At 38.2% G+C, this 22,314-nt stretch overlaps 1 protein-coding gene across 11 annotated transcripts in view; it reads right to left on the minus strand.

Moving 5' to 3' along the window:
• cacna2d2a (calcium channel, voltage-dependent, alpha 2/delta subunit 2a) overlaps positions 1 to 22,314 on the minus strand; it is a 584,267-nt gene that overhangs the window by 94,828 nt on the left and 467,125 nt on the right. For all 11 annotated transcript variants that reach the window (XR_012407349.1, XR_012407347.1, XR_012407348.1 and 8 more), the window contains 2 exon segments: positions 15,669 to 15,800; positions 12,858 to 12,915 (listed from right to left, as the gene is read on the minus strand). Coding sequence is in view for 8 of the 11 variants with exons in the window: in XM_073952940.1 (XP_073809041.1) it covers positions 12,858 to 12,915; positions 15,669 to 15,800 (190 nt within the window). In the remaining 3 variants the exon portion in view is untranslated.

Genomic DNA, 22,314 nt, shown 5'->3' on the forward strand with positions numbered 1-22,314 from the left:
TCCACTGAGGCCCAGTGATGCCATTCCTTCCCACTCATTACCCACAGTCCCCAGCGCCCGGCCAGGTGACATGCAGATGGGCCATCACAAACACACACACACACACACCAAACCACAGATCACCACAAAACACCCTTTCCACCACATGCCCACTAAACACACACACATAAACACACAGAGCCAATCATCCCTATATGTAGATTTCAGATGCCGCATTGGGCCCCCTTGCTATCACAAAATATATAATAACAAGAGAATTTTGAATTCAGTTTTTATTTTGGCTTGCCGTGATTGTGAAAACACTATAATATGGGTAGGAAAATGTCTGCAATTGCATTCTTTTCCTTTAAAGGTTCAGGACACCCTGGATAACTTTTTTTTATATTAACAGATTTGTGTGTGTTGAGCATCAGTTAAGACAATGTTAGCACCTGTCAGCTTTAATTGTGGGGAAAACTGGATAATTTTGAGCTTTTGTCAGCTAATTTCAGCTTCCGGGTTTAAAATGATTTTTGGGGCGGGATTAAAATCGGCGACGTAGCGCAGTACTGCAAGTGCAATGATGACGCGTTGGTTTCTCATTATTATTCATAGCGGAGTTTTCTTATCCTATGAGAAGAGTTGGCTGCTTAATTATTCATGAGACCTGCCAGACCTGCCAGAGTTAAGCCCGAGCTGTGAGACACGTCACGGACTCACGGCACGGGCACACAGTATTTAGCCGTTCATGAAGGTTCATATGCATTTGTTTCCATGATCCACGCGGTTTGTTGCATGTTTTCCCCCGCGATCTTGTCAGGGCCGATCATACAGCAAAGCTGTGTGTGTGATGCAAGCATTTTTGTCGGGAGAGCAGCACGAGAATTAGAGAATGGCGGATGCTGTCCTTTATCAGGAGTTCGTTCACATTAAGACACATCACTGTGCTGCTGTGTTTGCCTAAATCCTCCAGATTACCAGCAGGGCTAACGGTTAAAATAGACGGGTCAGGAGACCTGCTGCACTGAGTCTGCTGGATACGGGGATTGAGGGAGAAGTCCCCATTTATACGGTTTACATGAACACACATCTTTATAATGATATAAATTGTGGTTATGTGTATATGAAATTACGAATCTTTGCATTTTAACTTTGTAAACTATAAACTCATGTGTCTCCTCACGGTTTGTCTCATTTTGTGAGCTAGCTTCGTTTGCTCACGTTCTCCCCTGCTGGCCACGCCCACTCCTGCCCGATGCTCGCGGAGCTCCACGCCCATTAATCAAGCATCTTTTTAAAAAATTCTGAAGTAGACTTTAACCAAATGTGGGGGGTGTCATGGCCCTTTAAAGTCAAGTGCTGTCACGTTCATATGTAGCCTCCAAATTATTCAGTTCATGCAACATTATGTGACTGTCAGAAATGCTCCCTAATTTTAAAGAGACATGCTGAGCGACTTCTGTGTGGGAATGGACAATTTGGGAATTTGGTTTGTGGTTTGATTCTTTGAATTTGATTACTTGATTCAGTTTATGAATATTCATTCTTTTAATAATCATTCATTCATTCACTTTCTTTTCTGCTTATTCCCTTTATAAATCTGTGGTTGCCACAGTGGAATGAACCACCAACTTATCCAGCATATGTTTTACAAAGCAGACGCTCTTCCAGCTGCAACCCAGTACTGGGAAACACCCATACACACTCATTCACACACATACACTATGGCCAATTTAGTTTATTTAATTCACCTATATCACATGTGTTTGGACTGTGGGGGAAACCCGGAGGAAACCCACGCGGAAACACGGGGAGAACATGCAAACTCCACTAAGAAATGCCAAATGGTCCCGCAGGGGCTCAAACAAGTGACCTTCTTGCTGTGGGGCGATCGTGCTACACACTGCGCCAAGTGACGGCCTTTAAAATGACCTAAATTGATAAATTTATTTGCACTTTTTGGGCTATTCATTTATATTTTATCACATCACATCCACATATATCAAATAATGAAATTATTATTTAGATCAATGTGAGTGGATTGCACTGTGAACAACTAGCAGATTTGAAAAACGATTCCAACTAGTGTGACAATTAGCATTTTATGAACAGCATTTCCTGCAAAAACAGTACACATATACACTCACCGGCCACTTTGTTAAATTTCTAATCAGCCGATCACATGGCAGCAACTCATTTAGACATGTAGACATGGTCAAGACGATCTGCTGCAGTTCAAACCATGCATCAGAATGGGGAAGAAAGCTGATTTAAGTGACTTCTAACGTGGCATGGTTGTTGGTGCCATACGGGCTGGTCTGAGTATTTCAGAAACTGCTGATCTACTGGGATTTTCACGCACAACCATCTCTAGGGTTTACAGATAATGGTCTATAAAAGAGAAAATATCCAGTGACGGCAGTTCTGTGGCCGCAAATGCCTTGTTGATGCCAGAGGTCAGAGGAGAATGGCCAGACTGGTTCCAGCTGATAGAAAGGCAACAGTAATTCAAATAACCACTTGTTACAATTGAGGTCTGCAGAAGAGCATCTCTGAACGCACAACACGTCCAACCTTGAGGCAGATGGGCTACAGCAGCAGAAGATCACACCGGGTGCCACTCAGGTCAGCTAAAAACAGGAAACTGAGGCTACAATTCACACAGGCTCACCAAAATTGGACAATAGAAGACTGGAGAAACGTTGCCTGGTCTGATGAGTGCCGATTTCTGCTGCAGAATTTGGATGGTAGGATTAGAATTTGGCATCAACAACATGAAAGCATGGATCCATCCTGCCTTGTATCAATGGTTCAGGCTGCTGGTGGTGGTGTAATGGTGTGGGGGATATTTTCTTGGCACACTTTGGGCTCATTAGCATCAGTTGAGCATCATGTGAACACCACAGCCTACCTGAGTATTGTTGCTGACCATGTCCATTCCTTTATGACCACAGTGTACTCATCTTCTGATGGCTGCTTTCAGCAGGATAACACACCATGTCATAAAGGTCAAATCATCTTATACTGGTTTCTTGAACATGACAATGAGTTCACTGTACTCAAACGGCCTCCACAGTCACCAGATCTCAATCCAATAGAACACATTTGGGATGTGGTGGAACGGGAGATTGGCATCATGGATATGCAGCCGACAAAATTGCAGCAACTGCATGATACTATCATGTCAATATGGACCAAAATCTCTGAGGAATATTTCCAGTAGCTTGTTGAATCTATGCCATGAAGAATCTTTAATACTGTAAATAAATAATTCTCAAGTTCCATGATTTTGCTTGCAAGTGTTGATTCTGAACAGAGCAGAGAATACGACTGACAGATGTGACTAAAAATAAAGAGGAAGGAGAAACTCTGCAAATGAACAGCATTCAGCAGGTTTGATCGCTATACAATACTGTACACTTCAGCATCATCACTACAGGTTAATGCAGCAAACCGGCATCTAAAGGACAGACAATCTCACGTCAATATGAAAGAGCGGCCTCTTTTCGTCAAGGCTGTAGGGCCTGAAAAACCTCATCACAAAAATGTCCCATTTCCAAGCCCATGACAGAAAACACATTTCCCAGGAAGGTGCTCCAAAAGTGAAAGCAAGGATTGACATTGTAATGTGCCTCGTGCCGCTTTGATTGTGTTGCGTTCCCTCAATAGGAGAAAGACATTAGAATTCATGAGGTACTTTTATCACGGTGCGGCATGGGTAAAAATCAATGCATTACCTGGAGAGAGAGAGAGTGTTTATGCTCTCTGACCTTGTCTCTCGGTCTCAGGCTCCATTTACACTACTGTGCTTTCATTTTAACGTGCCATTTTAAAATGAAAACAACCATCGCCCATACTTCTGATGAGACCTACATGACATGAAAATCCCTTCAGAAGCTAAAAGAAGATATCAAATTGCATGAAATTGAAAGCATTCTTTATAAACAATATAATAGTAGGTGATTAAAATGTTAAGATTAAGTTAGTAGCAATTTAATGCTTTAAATGTTTCCTTTATTGAAAACAGAACTTGGCAAAATCTGTAATGTATGTAACTATGATTGAAGGCATTATTATTAGCCCTCCTGTCAATTTATTATTATGTCATAACAGATTATTATCTATTATTATAGTGCACTTAGTAGCACTTAATAGCATTTAGGAAATATTTTTCGCATGAGGGCTAATAATTTAGCTGTATATCAGTATCATGTATATAGTTTAAATAAATATTTAAAATAGTAATGTTTTAAAAGTTTTAAAAACGATAATAAACTAAATCCATGCAACACATTTTGTCCAGGTCATTGTCCTCAGCAGTAAATACATGGAGCACTTTTAAACAAATGTAATTTAGGAAAATAGTTAAACCATCATGGTAAATCAAGTTAAAAAGGACCTTTTTAAATAAAAGTTGAAAGTTTTATTGAGATGGATTGTTGGCGATTGTATGGCTGTTGGCCAGATTGTGTTGCAATACATGAACAAAGGAAAATCAAGACCTGATTAAAAAAGATTAAAGACCTAAAACACAACATTTGAGTAAATTTAAGACTTTTTCAGGCCTAAATTTTTGATTTAAGACATTTTAAAACGTTTTAAGACCCCGTGGAAACCCTGGATACAGAATACTGTGTCCATATGTAATGCTCTGACATTTATTTTTGGTCATACAGGTAAGACATAATTAGAAACTAATTAGTTTATAGGTGAATTAAATAAACTAATTTGGCCATAGTGTATGAGTGTGCGTGTGAATGAGAGTGTATGGATGTTTCCCAGTGCTGGGTTGCAGCTGGAAGGGCATCCACTGCATAAAACATATGCAGGCTTTGGTGACCCCTGATGAATAAAGGGACTAAGCTGAAAAGAAAATGAATGAACGAATGAACATGAGCATTAACATACATGTAACAGAACTCAATGGAATGGCCATACAAAAAGAGCTTGACCAATCAGGGAGAGATATAAAACAATCAACCAATAAGGGAGTAAATGTGGTTCATCTGACTCTGCACTAAAACAAAAACAGAGTCTGTCGCATTTCCACAAGTACATTATCCGAGCAAAAGTTGAGTCTCTCACAGCCTCATTGCGAAAATGAGCCAATTAAAGGCATTTATCTGAGCTCAAATGATGCAGTCGGATGACACATTTCCCTCTGTCACAGTCTGCAGGAGTAATGCATATTAAGATGTTAAGGCTTTACTGAATTGTAGTGACTTCACTTCCCTTTAGATGCTTGTGAACAGGTGTGTGTGTGTGTGTGTGTGTTGATAGGATTATTATTTTATGGGCCACTGCTCTCTCGGTTCTCCTCTGGATGTGTTCTTCAATAGATTGCATTAAGATTAAAACACTGCGGCCTAAAGCAGGTGAGCTGTGGAAAAGAGATGTTGTCGTCTGTTTATTCTGCTTTTCATTTGCTTGGTTATTCAATAATTTAATGCCGGGATCGGCTGATCTGTATGGATGGATGACCAGTGGGTTCGTTCTTTAAGGCCTTTAGAAAGATAAAACTAGAAGGAAAATATAAAACATGCAGAGAATTCAAAACACTCCAGAACGGTTAACATGATATATTTTGACATTTTTAGATTCTTCACTTTTACATGTTTATTAAAGGTTATCCGCTAACAAAAGTAAGTATTAGCTATGGTGCTATTGCATTTTTTTCACACACACAAAGGAAATTTTTCAGTATAAATTGAAATCGCAGAATTGTCATGGTTCTACAGCTTAATATTTATTCACCGGCCACTTTATTAGGTACACCTTACTAGTACCGGGTTGGACGCGTTTTTGCCTTCAGAACTGCCTTAAACCTTCGTGGCATAGATTCAACAAACCACTGGAAATATTCCTCAGAGATTTTGGTCCATATTGACATAAAAGCATCACAGAGTTCCACCACATCCCAAAGGTGCTCTTTTGGATTGAATTCTGGTGACTGTGGAGACCATTTGAGTACAGTGAACTCATTCTCATGTTCAAGAAACCAGCCTGAGATGATTCACACTTTATGACATGGTGCATTATCCTGCTGGAAATAGCCTAAGAAGATGAGTACACTGTGGTCATAAAGGGATGGACATGGTCAGCAACAATACTCAAGTAGGCTGTGGCATTGGCACAATGCTCAATTGGTTTTAACGGGCCCAAAGTGTGCCAAAAATATCCCCCACACTATTACACCACCACCACTAGCCTGAATTATTTATACAAAGCAGGATGGATCCATGCTTTCATGTTGCTGATGCCAAATTCTGACCCGACCATCCAAATGTCGCAGCAGAAATCGACACTCATCAGACCAGGCAACGTTTCTCCAGTCTTCTATTGGCTAATTTTGGTGAGCCTGTGTGAATTGTAGCCTCAGTTTCCTGTTCTTAGCTGACAGGAGTGGCACCCAGTGTGGTCTTCTGCTGCTGTAGCCCATCCGCTTCAAGGTTGGACCTGTTGTGTGTTCAGAGATGCTCTTCTGCAGACCTCAGTTGTAAGGAGTGGTTATTTGAGTTACTGTTGCCTCTCTATCAGCTGGAACCAGTGTGGCCATTCTCCTCTGACTTCTGGCATCAACAAGGCATTTGGGGCCACAGAACTGCCGTCACTGGATATTTTCTCTTTTTAAGATCTTTCTCTGTAACCCCTGGAGATGGTTATGCGTGGAAATCCCAGTAGATCAGCAGTTTCTAAAATACTCAGACCAGCCTGCCTGGCACAATTTCCTTTCTTTCCCATTCTGATGCTTAGTTTAAACTGCAGCAGATCGTCTTGACCATGCCTACATGCCTCAATGCATTGAGATGCTGCCATGTCATCGGCTGACTAGAAATAATGTGCGTTAACAAGCAGTTGGACAGGTGTACCTAATAAAGTGGCCGGTAAGTGTACATTACAGATAGTAAATACTATGATAATTTAAAAATAAAATAAAAAACTGCTATGATATTAAAAATAGTATGGTATTTATTTGTTTGCTCGTCGTAAACACTACAGTACAATTTGGTAGTACTTTGAAAAATGTCAAAGTACAGAAACTCATGCATTACATGCAAAACACCATAATACTATCATGGTAAAAAAAAACAAAAAAAAAACAACATGTACATTTCTTTGTAACCGTTTTCCAGCAAACCAATAGAAGTCATAATAATACTGTAGTAAAATAGCAGTATGTAATAGCATATTACAGTAATATGTGCAGAATATCATGGCATACAATGATAAACATCAATAAAACCATGGTTTGTTCTCTAGACAATCAAATTTTGCTTAAAAGGGTCTAATAATATTGACCTTAATATGGTTTTTAAAAAAATTTAAAAACTGCTTTTATTCTAGCTGAAATAAAACACACAAGACTTTCTCCAGAAGAAAAAATATTGTAGAAAATACTGTGAAAAATTCCTTGCTCAGTTGAACATCATTTGGGAAATATTTGAAAAGAATACAAAAAAACACAAGAGGGACAATGATTTTGACTTCAACTAAATGGTACGTCCAATGCTACCATTTTACTATCATTGCACATTTTTCAAAGTATCACTATCAGGAATGCATCATGCTTTAAATATCTATCAACTAATAAAGCTAAAGAGTTACTAAAAGGGCATTTGCACTGAAAGAGAATCACAGTTTCTTCACCAATGTTTCATTTGACACATTCACAGAGGGCAGAAATCCGGCCTCCATCATGTTTCGGCGGCTGTTCGTGGCATTTGAGCAGCTGCCATAATATTTACTTAGGAGCCAGATTGACTTTTCTGAGAAATCAATATGTGCTTTGGCTGTGCTGAATATCTGCTACACTGGGCTGATCCTGCATGGTAATGGCTTCTCTGTAACGCTCAGATAACAAAACACACACCTCTGTCTGTTTCTCCTTCAAACTCCTGCGATCAATCGTGCTGTCGCTCTTGCTCTCTCCTCTAAACGTCGCTCTCGCTCTCCGCTGTCCTTCGGTAACGCGTGTGGACATACGTTATAATAGAGGCGTGTTAATAATTCACGTCAGAGCAATTGGAGACAATTAAGTGTGTTGACTGGGCCATTCATTTTGCAGTCAGAGTCAGAGTTGATGAAGTGAGTGTCAGAGAGCTGATCTTTCTTCAACACTTTCTCAGCCACATCGAGAGCACTATCAGACCAGAACTGATGGAGGCTTTAAGTCTGTGCGAATCAGACATTCTTATGACCTTTGCTTTTAAGTTGCAGATTTATTTTATATGTTGATTTTTATCAGGAACGATTTCCTTCGGCTTAGTCCCTTTATTTATCAGAGGTCGCCACAGCGAAATGAACCGCCAACTTATCTAGCATATGTTTTACACAGCGGACGCCCTTCCATCTGCAACCCTATGTGGCGTTAAACTGCTGTATTAGCCAATCCACATCCAAAACTTCCCATCTAATAACAGCTCAGTATAGTAAAAGTTTGCTGTGAACTCCTGCACATCAGCTGAGCTCAGCAACAGCGCACTATCCCTGTGAAGAGTGTAATACCCAATGACAGTGTGTTTGCTCATAATCACACAGACCTGACCTGACACATCCAACACCCTGCTGCCACAGAATGCCAATCACAGAGCAGCACCGGTCACCAAGCAACAGTATGTGTGTGTGTGTGTGTGTGTGTGAGGGGTTAAAGAGTAGCGAGCAGACATACACTTACATGCGCACACACATTAGAGCCGTTTGATACTCTCTGATACCTGCAGAGAGATCTAGACATTCAACTGAACACTGAGCACACTGGAGAAATAGGAAATTACATCATCACAAGCACAGACACATACACGCACACATACACACATTTACTTGCAACTAGAGAGCAGGAGAATGGGATCAATATAATTACTATCTAGATATAAATAAATAAAAAAATGTAAACATGAAATAAAATAAAACAAACAGATCTACATTACAGGTGACGCAGTGGCACAGTAGGTAGGGCTATCTCCTCACAGCAAGAAGGTCGCTGGGTCGTGCCTCTGCGTCTTCTGTCTCGGAGTTTGCGTGTTCTCCCTGCATTCGCGTGGGTTTCCCCCACAGTCCCCCAATGGTTTCCCCCACAGTCCAAAGACACACGGTACAGGTGAATTGGGTAGGCTAAATTCTCTGTAGTGTGTGTGTGTGTGTTTGTGTGTGTGTTAATGAGTGTGTGGGGATGTTTCCCAGAGATGGGTTGCGTCTGGAAGGGCATCCGCTGCGTAAAACCGTGCTGGATAAGTTGGCGGTTCATTCTGCTGTGATGACCCCGGATTAATAACGGGACTAAGCTGAAAAGAAAATGATTAAGATAAGATAATATGGAGACTGTGAAATACATCCCGGGAGGTACATATTTTTTGCTGTTTTTGTTTTCGTGAATCTGCGAGAGGCCGCTGTGCGCTTTTTCTCATCGCAAGTGTCTCTCACGAGTGCCATTCACGCCCACGCTGTTCTCGCATAAACCTACCAGAGGCCGCGGTCGACTGGCTGAATGAGTGACTGGGCAACCGGCCAATCAACTGACCCACCCTCCTTCCTCCCTAAACTTAACCAATTTTACCGATTGACCCACCCACGCGCTTACTTTCCTAAACCCAACCGACAATTAACAAAAACTGTCCAGAAAAATAAAAGCCCTGGTCTGTCATTTACCATGTTTTTTGGATTTTACCACATTCTCACTCTGTTGTTCACTTGTTCTTTTTAGTTTTTGGATTTTGTTTTTGTCTAACCTGATTTCTGAAACCGCTCTTCCCTGGACTCGAACCTGGGTCGTCGTCGTTGTGGTCAACTCCTTTCTGCATTTCAAGTCCACCGAGCTACATGACGAGCAAACTGGACAAACTGGTTTTGGCGGGAAAGCCCTCCACACGGAGGTAAGCAGTCAGCTGGTAAGCGCCAAAAGGAACGACGTCATACCGCCCCATAGCGTTGGCTTTAAAAAATGAAATGCAGCCATACGTACCTCCGGCTACATAATTCACAGTCTCCTGAAACGTCCGCGGGACTATGTTTTTTAAAATGAGCCTGTGCTGCGTTTAACTACAACCACTTACCTCACTTACTCATCAAATCCTCTCCTGACCACACACACACCATAATCCCTATATAAAATGACTTATTTAGTGTGTTCAAGACAAACGACGGTCCACATGAGCTCCTTTTATCAGTTTGGTCAAACCACACACACACACACACACACACACACACACACAACACAGCCTGTAGTCTCGCTCATATAAACACAGCAGCGGTGTGTAGCGTAGCGCCTGCTGATAGCAAACTACAAACCAATTCATCATCCCTGCGCTTATAGAGCCGCTGTGATTCCTACACACTCGCGACCACATTTAAAGCAACTCATTAAGTGTGCAGAGCAACAGAAACAATGTACAGCTCGCTCCGGCTCATCAGCAACATTAGCGCTTTGTCAGTCGAACAAGCTAACTAGCGGCCTACTCGTGTTGTGCGTCTTTAGCTTCCTACAGGTATATTGGGGATTGTTTTCTCTCTCTTTTTGTGTGCTGTAGACACTCTCCTTGAGTGTGAACTTAATTACCCTGTCAAAGAAGAGGCTCATTAGCGCCTCGCTACGACTCTGCGAAACACACGCTCAACCAGCCATGCTAGCACCTGATAACAAGTTGTTTTCGATTTAACACCTTGCTTTTTTTGCCTCTAAACAGCATTTTGTGTCTTCATTAAGTAGACAGAGATGTATTTCAGTGGGATATTGTCTTTTTGGAGAGGTGATGTGGCGTAACGGCTAAAGTTGCACTTTTGTGCTCTGGATGAAGACGCTGAACCGCAGGCTAATCCTGAGGGGATTGTTCCTGAAACAAGTGAACTGCAGTTTGCTCTGGATGAAAGCAGACTCTACATGCACTACCTGCTAAGTGCTTTGGCTTGGACTAATGCACTCTGGTCATGTTCATTTTCGTGTAGTACACACTCAGAGTATGTACTTTTCTGTTGATGAGAATTCAAACAAGAAAATGTGATTGTGTTGGAAGATTTTGCCTGTTTTTGTGTGTTGGAGAAGATCCACATCATAAAATATATTAATAATGCTTATGTTAGCATATCAGAGCTATTCTTTGTATCATTGCAGCTACAGCCAAAACATATGATTGCAAATATTTTTTTTAAAATAAAGGTGCAGTAACACCTAGTGGTTAAACTAGGTATTGCATTCCTGATTCAAAGCAAATGCAAGCGCAGGTTGCTAGATTGAGGACCAACAGTGTGCCTGACTATCGAGCCTAAATACTGATTTAAGGCTGATTTAAATAATTTCTAAATAAAAGCAAAGACATGCAATAGAATGAATATTTTCCATATTAAAAGGAGTTTTTGTCCTAACCAATACCTGGAAATTATATATTACAAATGGCTCCTATTTCTTGCAGCTGAACCACAGAAAACTGACAAAACTGAAAACCTTAGGTACACCTCATGTGCTTTATTCAGTGTTAAATGCTAATAATGTGAGTTAAGATGTCATTTTACATCACATTTATTGCCATACTACTGAAAGCAGCAGCAGATAGTTCACCTCAAATCTTGAAAATAAAATAACCTGTGTGAAATTGAAGTTTACAACTAAGACTCAGTGCAAGCCAACACATATCAGTGATTCAGCATCTACATTTAATAATGTTAAAGAGGTTTATTATGTATTATTAGATTATAAACCTAACCATTTTGCTGGAGTGCAGTAAGTGCACTATTCTGTGCTTCTGAATGGCTGTATTTAAATGTTTCTATTGTGTTTTATCTGGTGCAAACAGTCAAATTGTTTATCACTGCAAATAATCAATATTATTTGCTAATTAATAACCACCTTATGTGGAATTCTGAATCTGCGTCTCATTTCGGAGTCTGCAACTGGCCACCAGAGGGCGCATTTCGGTCATGGACGCATGCTTTGAGATCCGTAACAGACATTTTCAAAGCAGAATATCTGACTTTAGCATTGTTTTTTAGATAAACAAGAATGTTCACTAAGCACGTTTCTTAAATATCTGCAAACATAGTATGATGTTTTTATGCTTTAGAAGAGTTAAAAACATTCAGCACCTTTAAAAATTATGAATAAAATATATTGATTTGTTATAAGTAATATTAAAAACTATATAAAGGCTTTGGCAATACAAATGCACAATTAATGAAATAACACTTCATAAAATAAAAATAAATAGTTTATACTAAGTATAAATAAATAAACAAATAAACAAACAAACAAATAAATAAATAAATATAGTTGAAGCCAGAATTATTAGCCCCATGTATATTTTCCCCCAATTTCTGTTTAACGGAGAGAAGATTTTATCAACACATTTCTAAACATAATAGTTTTACCAACTCATTTCTAATAACTAATTTATTTTATCTTTGCCATGATGACAGTACATAATATTTTACTAGATGTTTTTCAAGACACCTCTATACAGCTTAAAGTGACATTTACAGGCTTAACTAGGATAATTAGGTTAACCAGGCAGGTTAGGGTAATTAGGCACGTTTATGTATAACTTGCCTAAAGGGGCTAATAAAAGGGGCTACTCCCTACAAATAAATATTAACATAATATACAGTAACATAACAGCAGTTTTGGCATTGTTGTGAATGCAGAACATTTACTTTTACGTCAAATCACAATATCAAATCTTCCGTATAAAATATGGGAACGCTTGCGAATGAGGCTGACCTGCAGAAACCAACTGGACCTTCACTAAATCACACTGTAAACTACAGCAGTCTGACTTCATCTGAACTTCCCACACTTGCTCGCTCTTCACAGCAGAGGCGAAAACAATGAGCTGAAAGCCATTCAGAAAGGATTGTGTGTGTGTGTTTGTTTGTGTGAAGGCGATGGGACTCACCATGGTCGTCTCCTCACATCATACAGGTCAATCTTGTTAGGTGCTTTCCATTTAGTGGCTAGAAGAAAACAAGACACGCTCAGGGTCTGATAACACAAACGCATGAGCTGAGCTGTATCCTGCCTGTTCCTTACACTGAAAGGAAGTCTTTTTCTGTCGTGTTTCTAGTCTGAATATTTACAAATTCTTAAATCAAGAAGCATTTACTAGACAAGCACAAAATATTGTCTTGTTTTCAGAAATAATATGTTAAAATTAAGTGAGTTTGTCATTAAGCTGAGCAAAACAATCTGCAAATGGCGCAAGCAAAGGAATCTTGTTTTTGATTTGAAATAACATCATTGCTCACCTCGCTGGTAGATTATTTTTTGCTTGTCTAAATAAATGATTTTTAAAGAATTTTTAGATACAGCGGGGAAAATAAGGATTGAACACGTCACAGTTTTCTCAGAAAACATATTTCTAAAGGTGTCGTTGACTTGAAATTTTCAACAGATGTTGATAAAAAACAAAGAAATCCATATACAGATATCACCACTTCAATATATTCCCTGTGCCGCCGTGTTTGCTGTTGGCAGTAGTGAGTGCGCCTGCAGCTTTGGGCCATTGGATGGCTCTTTAACCATGGATTTTCAGCTTTGCTTTTTCATACTACTAGATAGGACGGTACTGTATGTGTACCTTTATGATGTGATCAATTAAAATAAGTGCCTTATTAAATTGCGTTGGGGTGAAAATATGTTCGATTCCTAAATGCTTTAGTTTTGTTTAGAATATGAAAAAATCTCAATACATGCAAACAAACTAATAAATTAAACACAGATTAAGCTGGCATTCGTTAAAGCAAGGTACAAGATGTGTTTAACAATCTATGCAAAGAAAACAAATCTAATTAGTTTACAAATGAAGTTATGAGTAACAAATCTAAATGAAGAGGGGAAAAAGTATTGAACACTTGAAGAAAGGGAGGTGTAGAAAGGCAGTGAAGGCCCAGACAGCAGCTGAAATCTCTCAGTAACTGTTCAGCAACCCTCTGCCCTTCCTCAGTGTAAATGAATATCAGCTGCTTCAGTCCAACATCTACATTAGCAGGATGATGAAGATGAAACCAGGGTGGACATTTTAGCAGGGCAATGATCAGATCATTTGAGAGAAAACTCTCAAATGCTTTTAGAAAAAGAAAATCAAGCTGTAGAATGGCCCAGCCAATCACCTGATCTGAATCCAATAGAGAATACAAAATAAAGCTTAGATTTGGTAGACGAGACTTACAGAATCATCAAGATTTTGACAGTGTTGAAGTCTGTGAAAAACTCACACCTGAGCAATTCATGTGACCTCATTCTCCATATGAGAGGCGTCTTTAAGCTGCCATCACCAAACAAGCCTTTTATATAAAGTATTAAACACATTTCAGTAGTTCAGCACTTTCTCCTTGTGTCATTTCACTGTTATTACACAGGACTCATTTTGCAGATGTTTTTGTTTTGTTTTATTTGTATGTTTGTATTGTTTGGGTTTCTACTAAAATCTGGTTCAATTCCATCTCCTTTAGAAATATTATTACCAGGAAAAAACATGACGTGTTCAATACTTATTTGCTGTATACATACCATGACGCTTTGCTTATGGGAATAACTTAAGTCTTTGTGAAATTCGAATGACAGTGTTTATTTTGCTAGCGCACATTGTTATTCTTTAGGTAAAGAATTAAACTGTGCAAGTTAATCCACTGACAAATTGCCAATCTTGCTAAAAATTGTAATCTTTAATCAAAGCTTGATCATTTGCTTCTGCGTTTGGATTGGCTCCTTCTCTGATGACATTAGACACATTCAGCCACGATATTCTTAGCCACGCCCCTCTTACCGTTAATTTGCCAAGAGGGAAAAAACAAACTAAGCAATATTCAGTTTTAGTTAGAAGCACATCAACATAATAAAATAAAAGTCTTCAAACTAAACTATCAGTGACGTGTTTTTAAAACACGGGGTTCAAATAGGTGTCATTATTCTCCTCAGTTTAATCATTGAGTTTTTATTAAAAGGAAACTGATTATACTCAAATAACTTTTAGCAGACCATGAATAACCTCAGAAACTGAAAACTAGTCTTTCTAGAGCAATATTATAGACAACAATGGGTGTTGTTTAAAAGTTTTAGGACATCTGCGAGGAAAGGTTTTGATCTACTTCAAACATTGTACTTGAATGTAAAAAAGAAATAGTCCTTTACATGTGGTCTATATAAATAAACCATTAATTGACTGAATTTACAACATGTTGTGATATATTATATATTGCTATCAGGATATGAGATGACTTATATGCAGGGCGAGATGGAATCTGCGGACGTTTTTTGCTATTTCTGCGGAGAATTTTGGTAAAAATCTGCGGATTTCTGCGGAATTATTTTAGGAGTATCCAGCGGAGTATCATAACTAAGACCTTAATATATTAAATAAAAAGTAATAAATTACTGAATAAAAACTGAATAAATTCAGATTTACATATTTACTCAAGTTAAAAAACAGAATTATTAATGGGCTAAAAATCTGCGGAAAATCTGCGGAAATTCTGTGGAATTCTGCGCGCTCAGATTCCGTGTGGGCCTACTTATATGGTGATCTGAGATTGTTGTCATATCGCCCAGCCCTAACACTCACTCAGTTTCCACACTCTGTGTATGGATTGATTGTAATCAATTCTTTAGCGGGGAAGTTCCTCAAACAGGAAGTGAAACCCATAATTTAAGACACAGCATTCAGATGTGGAATAAGGTGGACTGTAGCATTTGTGGAGCAGATGTTCACCTGGATAGTATCTGGTGACTCCGGTGGTGCTGCCGAACACCTGCCAGCGCAGTGATGGATCCTCTCGACTGTTCTCAATGAAGACTCTCTCCAGAGACTGAGTCCAGTTCAGCTCATTCAGGATCGTCGGAGCTGCACAACACACAAAACAAAACTTCAGCAATTGAAGTTAGACTAGCTTCAAGCAGACAACCTAATCAAGGGTAATTTGCTTATATAAATCTACACACAGTTGAATTATTAGCCCCCCTTTGACTTTTTTTTTCTTTTTTTATTTAACAGAGCGAGGATATTTTCACAGTATGTCTGATAATATTTTTTTCTTCTGGAGAAAGTCTTATTTGTTTTATTTTGGCTAGAATAAAAGCAGTTTTTAATTTTTTTAAATTCATTTTAAGGCCAATTATTATTTGCCTCTTTAAGCTATCTATCTATATATATATATATATATATATTTTTTTTTTCAATTGTCTACAGAACAAACCATCGTTATACAATAACTTGCCTAATTACCCTGACTTACCTAGTTAACCTAATTAACCTAGTTAAGCCCTTAAATGTCACTTTAAGCTGTATAGAAGTGTCTTGAAAAATATCAAGTAAAATATTAAGTGCTGTCATCATGACAAAGATAAAATAAATCAGTTATTAGAAATGAGTTATTAAAACTATTATTATTAGAAATGTGTTGAAAACAATCTTCTCTCTATTAAACAGAAATCAGGTGAAAAATAAACAGGGGGGCGAATAATTCTGACTTTGATATATATATATATATATATATATATATATATATATATATATATATATATATATATATATATATATATATATATATATATAAATAGTAATATTTGACAAGTTTTTGTTGAATTTTTGATGAAATAAAGCTGCCTTGGTGAGCAAAAAAACTTCTTTGAAATATGTTAAAAACATTACCAACACCAAAATTAAAAAAGAAAAGTTTAAAAAAAAATATTACAGTTACAAACGACAACAAACCCATTTATGTCGGATTTTAGTTCATCTGTGTCTGAATTTAGCTAATCACATTGTCTGCAGGACAATGGTGCTACATAAATTATTCATAAATACTAACATAACACTGGACATAAGAGCTATTAAAAAAAAAAAAACCTATGCATAACTGACATATACTATAGGATACTTAGCTATACACATAAGACAGCTATACAAGTACTTTTACATGAGACTGAACAGTAGCTACTGTATGTTTCCATTCACTTATTTTTATGCACATTTTGGATATGCACATAAAAACACGGTTGACGGAAACGCCAAGATGCTCATCAATTTAGCTAAAAAACATATGCGCATAACTGAGTAGGATAAACTTTTTATTCAATAAGAAAAGATGCGTATAAACTATGATGAAACCTTTTTACTGAAAAATTTCCAGCATGCATATTAAAAAAGTCATGTGATTTTGTTATAAGAGATTATGTGATGATGAAAATATGTGTGAAGGGACAAACCAGCAGGCTGAGCACATTGTAAAACATCTGAAATGTTGTTTCAGTCATTTTAAAATGCCGTAACCACTTCAGTATTAGTGTTATTATATTATTAATGACCTCCGGAATCAAGATCGTCTGTGCCCTGCGTCTCACGCCTTCAAACGCGAATGCGTGTTCACTGCGTGTCAGGATTGTCTTCTGAGGCGCAAGTCATTTATTAAATGAAGAAAAGATTACAGCAGCACATTCAGTTTTTACTGTTGATATTTGGCGCAAGTTAATCAGGAAGTGACGATTTTGTTCTCTTTGCTTCATTAGAAGGAAACGCTGCTTTATTTGCACATCTTTTATGCAATATTCCAGTTTTGTGCATAAAGTTAATTCACATTTTTGTATGAAAACAAAGCTACTGTTGTGCAGAATATTGTGCAAGAGAGGTATTTAAGGTTTAATACTGTGCAAAATACGTATTTAAGGTTGAAGCAAGCAGTGCAACATGATTGTGGTGCATTTATAGCAAACATCGTTTTCCTTATTGAGTCTGTGTAAGATGTAAGTGTTAATCATTGTAAAAATGTGTGATAGTCATTCCTGTTTACTCAGAATTTTTTTTTTAAAAATCGCAGGACACTTAGTGTACATTTTGTACTGAAAACCTGTACCATAACTGTTACACTTTTATTGCTTCGATATTGGCCTGAAAAAATCCCACAATTTACAGAGGTGATCTTTTGAAGAACAAGCTAACCAAAGGGGAACGTAGCCATTTAACATGCTGACAAACAGATCCTTGAACAATATCAGACAATAAAACAAAAGGTAGATGTTTCTGATAACAGAGACACACCATAAATATGGAAAATTCAGAGAAAGACTTCTGACTCTTCAGCATCTCCCGCTGCATTCAGACATGACTGACCTTGGATAAGATCAGTGGATGAAGTCAGAAACACACACCACAGAGGACCACACGCACACACACACACACACACACACACACACACACACACACACACACACACACACACACACACACACACACACACACACACACACACACACACACACACTGTGGATGAAGTTCCCACTGAAACAGGAAAACAGGCATGCAGCTCCTCCTCATTTTTCTTATATAGCCAATAGCATCAAGTTTATTTCACAGCTCAGCCAAAGCCACATTTTCCAGCTCATATCATCTGTGGGTTTGTGTGTGTGTGCATATATGTATTGTTATATGTTATATGATGCTATACAGTTGAAAGCAAAATAATTAGGCCTCCTGTGAAGTTTTAATTCTTCATTCATTCATTCATTCATTCATTTTCTTGTCGGCTTCATCCCATTATTAATCTGGGTTCACTACAGCAGAATGAACCGCCAACTTATCCAGCATATGTTTTACGCAACGGATGCCCTTCCAGCTGCAACCCATCACTGGGAAACATCCACACACACTTATTCACACTCATACACTACGAATAATTTAGGCAAGGCAAGCCTACCCAATTCACCTGTACTGCATGTCTTTGGACTGTGGGGGAAACTGGAGCATCCAGAGGAAACCCACGCGAACTCCACACAGAAACGCCAACTGACCCAGGCGAGGCTTGAACCAGCGACCTTCATGCTGTGAGGCGACAGCACTATAAACTGCGCCACTGTGTCACCTAAGTTTTAACTCTTTTAAAAATATTTTTCTAAGAGCTCATAATTAAACATAACTAATTCCTAATAAGGGTGTAACTGATCACGGTTGATCTATGATCACAATCGAAACACACATGACCCGTGGATTAATAAATATTTTTTTACTTGTAGATTAATTCTAAATTTGTAACGATCACAGAAAGATCGCCTCTCGCGTGACTCAAATAACATGAGTGCAAGCATTAACGCTTTCCTACAAAAATTAATGATGACGGATGAAGTTGTATTAGGTTATTTGAAATGTGGAAGGTTTCTTAGCTTATTAAAGGTGTTTTCTGTCAATACTTGTTTAGCCTGTATTAATGCATTCAGCGTAAGCTGCACGATCAATCATTAAAAGATCGAGATCTCAACACCCACGCAACAAATTATAAATGATGGTGATTTGTATATGTTTAATAATCCTTCAAATCGCTGCATTCAAGTCTGTGTTTGAAAAACAAAAAAATCAAGAAAGAGATTCAGTCATTAGTCATTTGAGTTAGCAATGAAGTTACAAACACAGAATAAAATAACACAGCAGTACTGGGAGAACAGTTTATAGTTTAGATAAAACCACTGATGTTTAGATTGAAATCAACAACATATGCAGGCCCAGATTGGCCAATCAGGAGGACCGGGAGAGTTCCTGGTGGGCCGGTCCGTTTTTTGGCCACGAGGGCCGGTGTTTCTAGCTGCTTGCACTCTCAGCAGTCGCACTTTTATCCATTTATTTATTTATTTGACTATAGCCTCACTCTTTTTATTCATTATTTTGCTGCAGCTCAGCTCTTCTTATTTATTGTCTCGCAGCCCCATGAGCAAAATGCAGCCTGCAGGGTAATGATGATGTAACTATCATTCCGGCCACACAAGTGTAACAGCGCCATTGTGGTTCAGTTGTCAGCACGTTGCGTTACGACGTTGTCGATCCGTGTTTGATCCTCCTAAGTAATTCTTTTTTTTTTTTCATTTTTATTGTTAAGACATATAAAACTGTAAGGTTGTTGAACATTTGAAGTTCTAAAGCAGCTGATTTCTTAAAAAAGACGTGATAGTGTCATTAGAAACTGAATTGGAAATGACCTTATTTTAATATGGTCAGTCATGAACAGAGATGGGCCGGTCTAAGGCTTGAAACTCCAGGGCTGAAAAGGAGTCCCACTCTGGCCCTGATCATATGCATTTAACGACGCTCAAAAATGAAAGCTGTAGGCAGCGATTACATTATTTAACCAATAGGTGGAGACAACCAGCCATCAAAAATATGCCACTGAATAATTCTTCAAAAATGATCATCTAGCAACGAAACATGAAGCTTTATGAGTGAATAAGTGAATCATTTATTGAAAATGAGACTAAAAATAAATATGGGCTGCACAAATTATGTTAGATTTCTACATTTAGTGCTATCATTAACAGTACCATTACATTTTTCACAGTATTTTATTTTACAGTTTATTATTATTCAGCTGATTATTTCTTCATTTTATTTTGTAATAAAATTACAGCTTCTGAGTCCTTTTCGTACAAATCAAAAGTGTCTTGCAGTGCTGTTTCTGTAATAAATGAAAAGCAAATTACATTTGTCTCCTCCCCTATTTGGCTGATCGGAAAAACAGTCAGATCTGTGACTAAAAAAACATAATGTGATCCAAACCATAAGATTTGTGATCCGTTACACCATTAATTCCTAATAATTAAATTCCTTCATAAACGATGGTTTGTTCTGTAGACCAGTGGTTCTCAAAATTGTTTCATCAAGTACCATCTCAGAAATTTTTTCTCTCCAAGTACCACCAAAATGAGCAGTATTCAAATACAGTAGCATAGTAGGCCCAGTAAACAGCTCCAACTCTGCACAGTAAAAAAAAATGTGGCAGATTACCTCAGGAATATAGGCTACATGTCAAATATGGCACATTATATACATAATTTTTGATACATTTTAAAATATATGTAGCATGTACATGACATATTTTTTTCCTCCGCGTACCACTAGAAGGAAGCCCGCGTACCACTGGTAGTACACGTACCACAGTTTGAGAACCACTGCTGTTGACAATCGAGAAAAAAACAATATTGCTTAAGGAGGCTATTAATACTGACCTTAAAATGTTTTTTAAAAAAAATGAAAAACTGCTTTTATTCTAGCTGAAATAAAACAAATAAGACTTTCTCCAGAAGAAAAAAATATAGGAAATACTGTGAAAAATTCTTTGCTCTGTTAAACATCATTTGGGAAATAAAAAAAAAAAAAATTCACAAGAGATCGAATAATTGTCTTCAACTGTATATAGTCTGAGAAGGTATTTAGACACCCGCTCTATTGATCTGACAGCTCTCTGTAAGCGCACTCCACTTTTGTCCCATGCAGTTTGTCTCAAAGAGCAAGTAAACTTTTGTCCCGTGCCTATCTATCTGTCTGTCTGTCTGTGTGTGTACCTGTGCTCGGGCTTCTCGCACGCCTGTCTTTTCTGCTCAGCTCTCTCTCATCCTCCTCTGTCTGGGTTTATTATACTCAGTGTGTCAGTAATGTCTCTCTGTCTTCACTGCTCTCTCCGTCACCAGTGTCCAGTCCACAGATACACACACAGTGCAAACACTGACCTGACGCTGCCACTGAATGTCTTCCTCTATTGTTTTCTTTTTCATCCTGACTCAACTACTGTCTCACTGTATCTGATCTGCACGGCCATCTAGCATTCTTCTAATCTCAACTTTTTTCCTTCACTGAAAGAAAATGTTCAGGAACAACTTAATTCAATAATTTGCAAGATTTTTTAAGGGAAGGGGTTGCAAACAATTTATATGGGTTCAGTGGTTAGCACTGTTACCTTATAGCAAGAAGGTTGCTGGTTTGAGCCCTGGCTGGATCAGCTGGCATTTCTGTGTGGAGTTTGCATGTTCACCTCATGTTTGCGTGGGTTTCCCTTGAGTGCTCTGGTTTCCCTCATAGTCCAAAGACATGTGCTCTAGGTCAGGGGTTCCCAAACTTTTCAGCCCGCGACCACCAAAATGACAATGCCAGTGACTTGCAACCCACATTATCCTCTGAGGTGGTTCTAAATACAAAAAACCTTGCATGCAATGGCGCGCACACACACACACACACACCAATAGACCTAAGTCTATTCTTCGTTTAATTTTTTTAATGTATATGAGTGTTGTAAATAGACCAAAAAGTAAAGACGCTATTGCTGTGTCTTTAATATAATGTAATTCATCGCAATTCAATAGTACTATAAGGTACTATAGTAACTATATAGTATATAGTAACTATAAACGACTATTTTTTCTCTTCCCTATCCCCACTTTGAGAACCACTGCTCTAGGTGAATTGAATAAACAAAATTTTGTGACGACCCCTGATAAATATAGAGACTAAGCTGAAGGAAAATGAATGAATAAAAAATACAAATAATAACAAATGTCAAGAAATGCATTGGTTTAAAAAAAATTAATCTGAAATAAAAAACAAG

Source organism: Danio rerio, chromosome 6, assembly GCF_049306965.1.
Source record: "Danio rerio strain Tuebingen ecotype United States chromosome 6, GRCz12tu, whole genome shotgun sequence".
Lineage (NCBI taxonomy): Eukaryota > Metazoa > Chordata > Actinopteri > Cypriniformes > Danionidae > Danio > Danio rerio.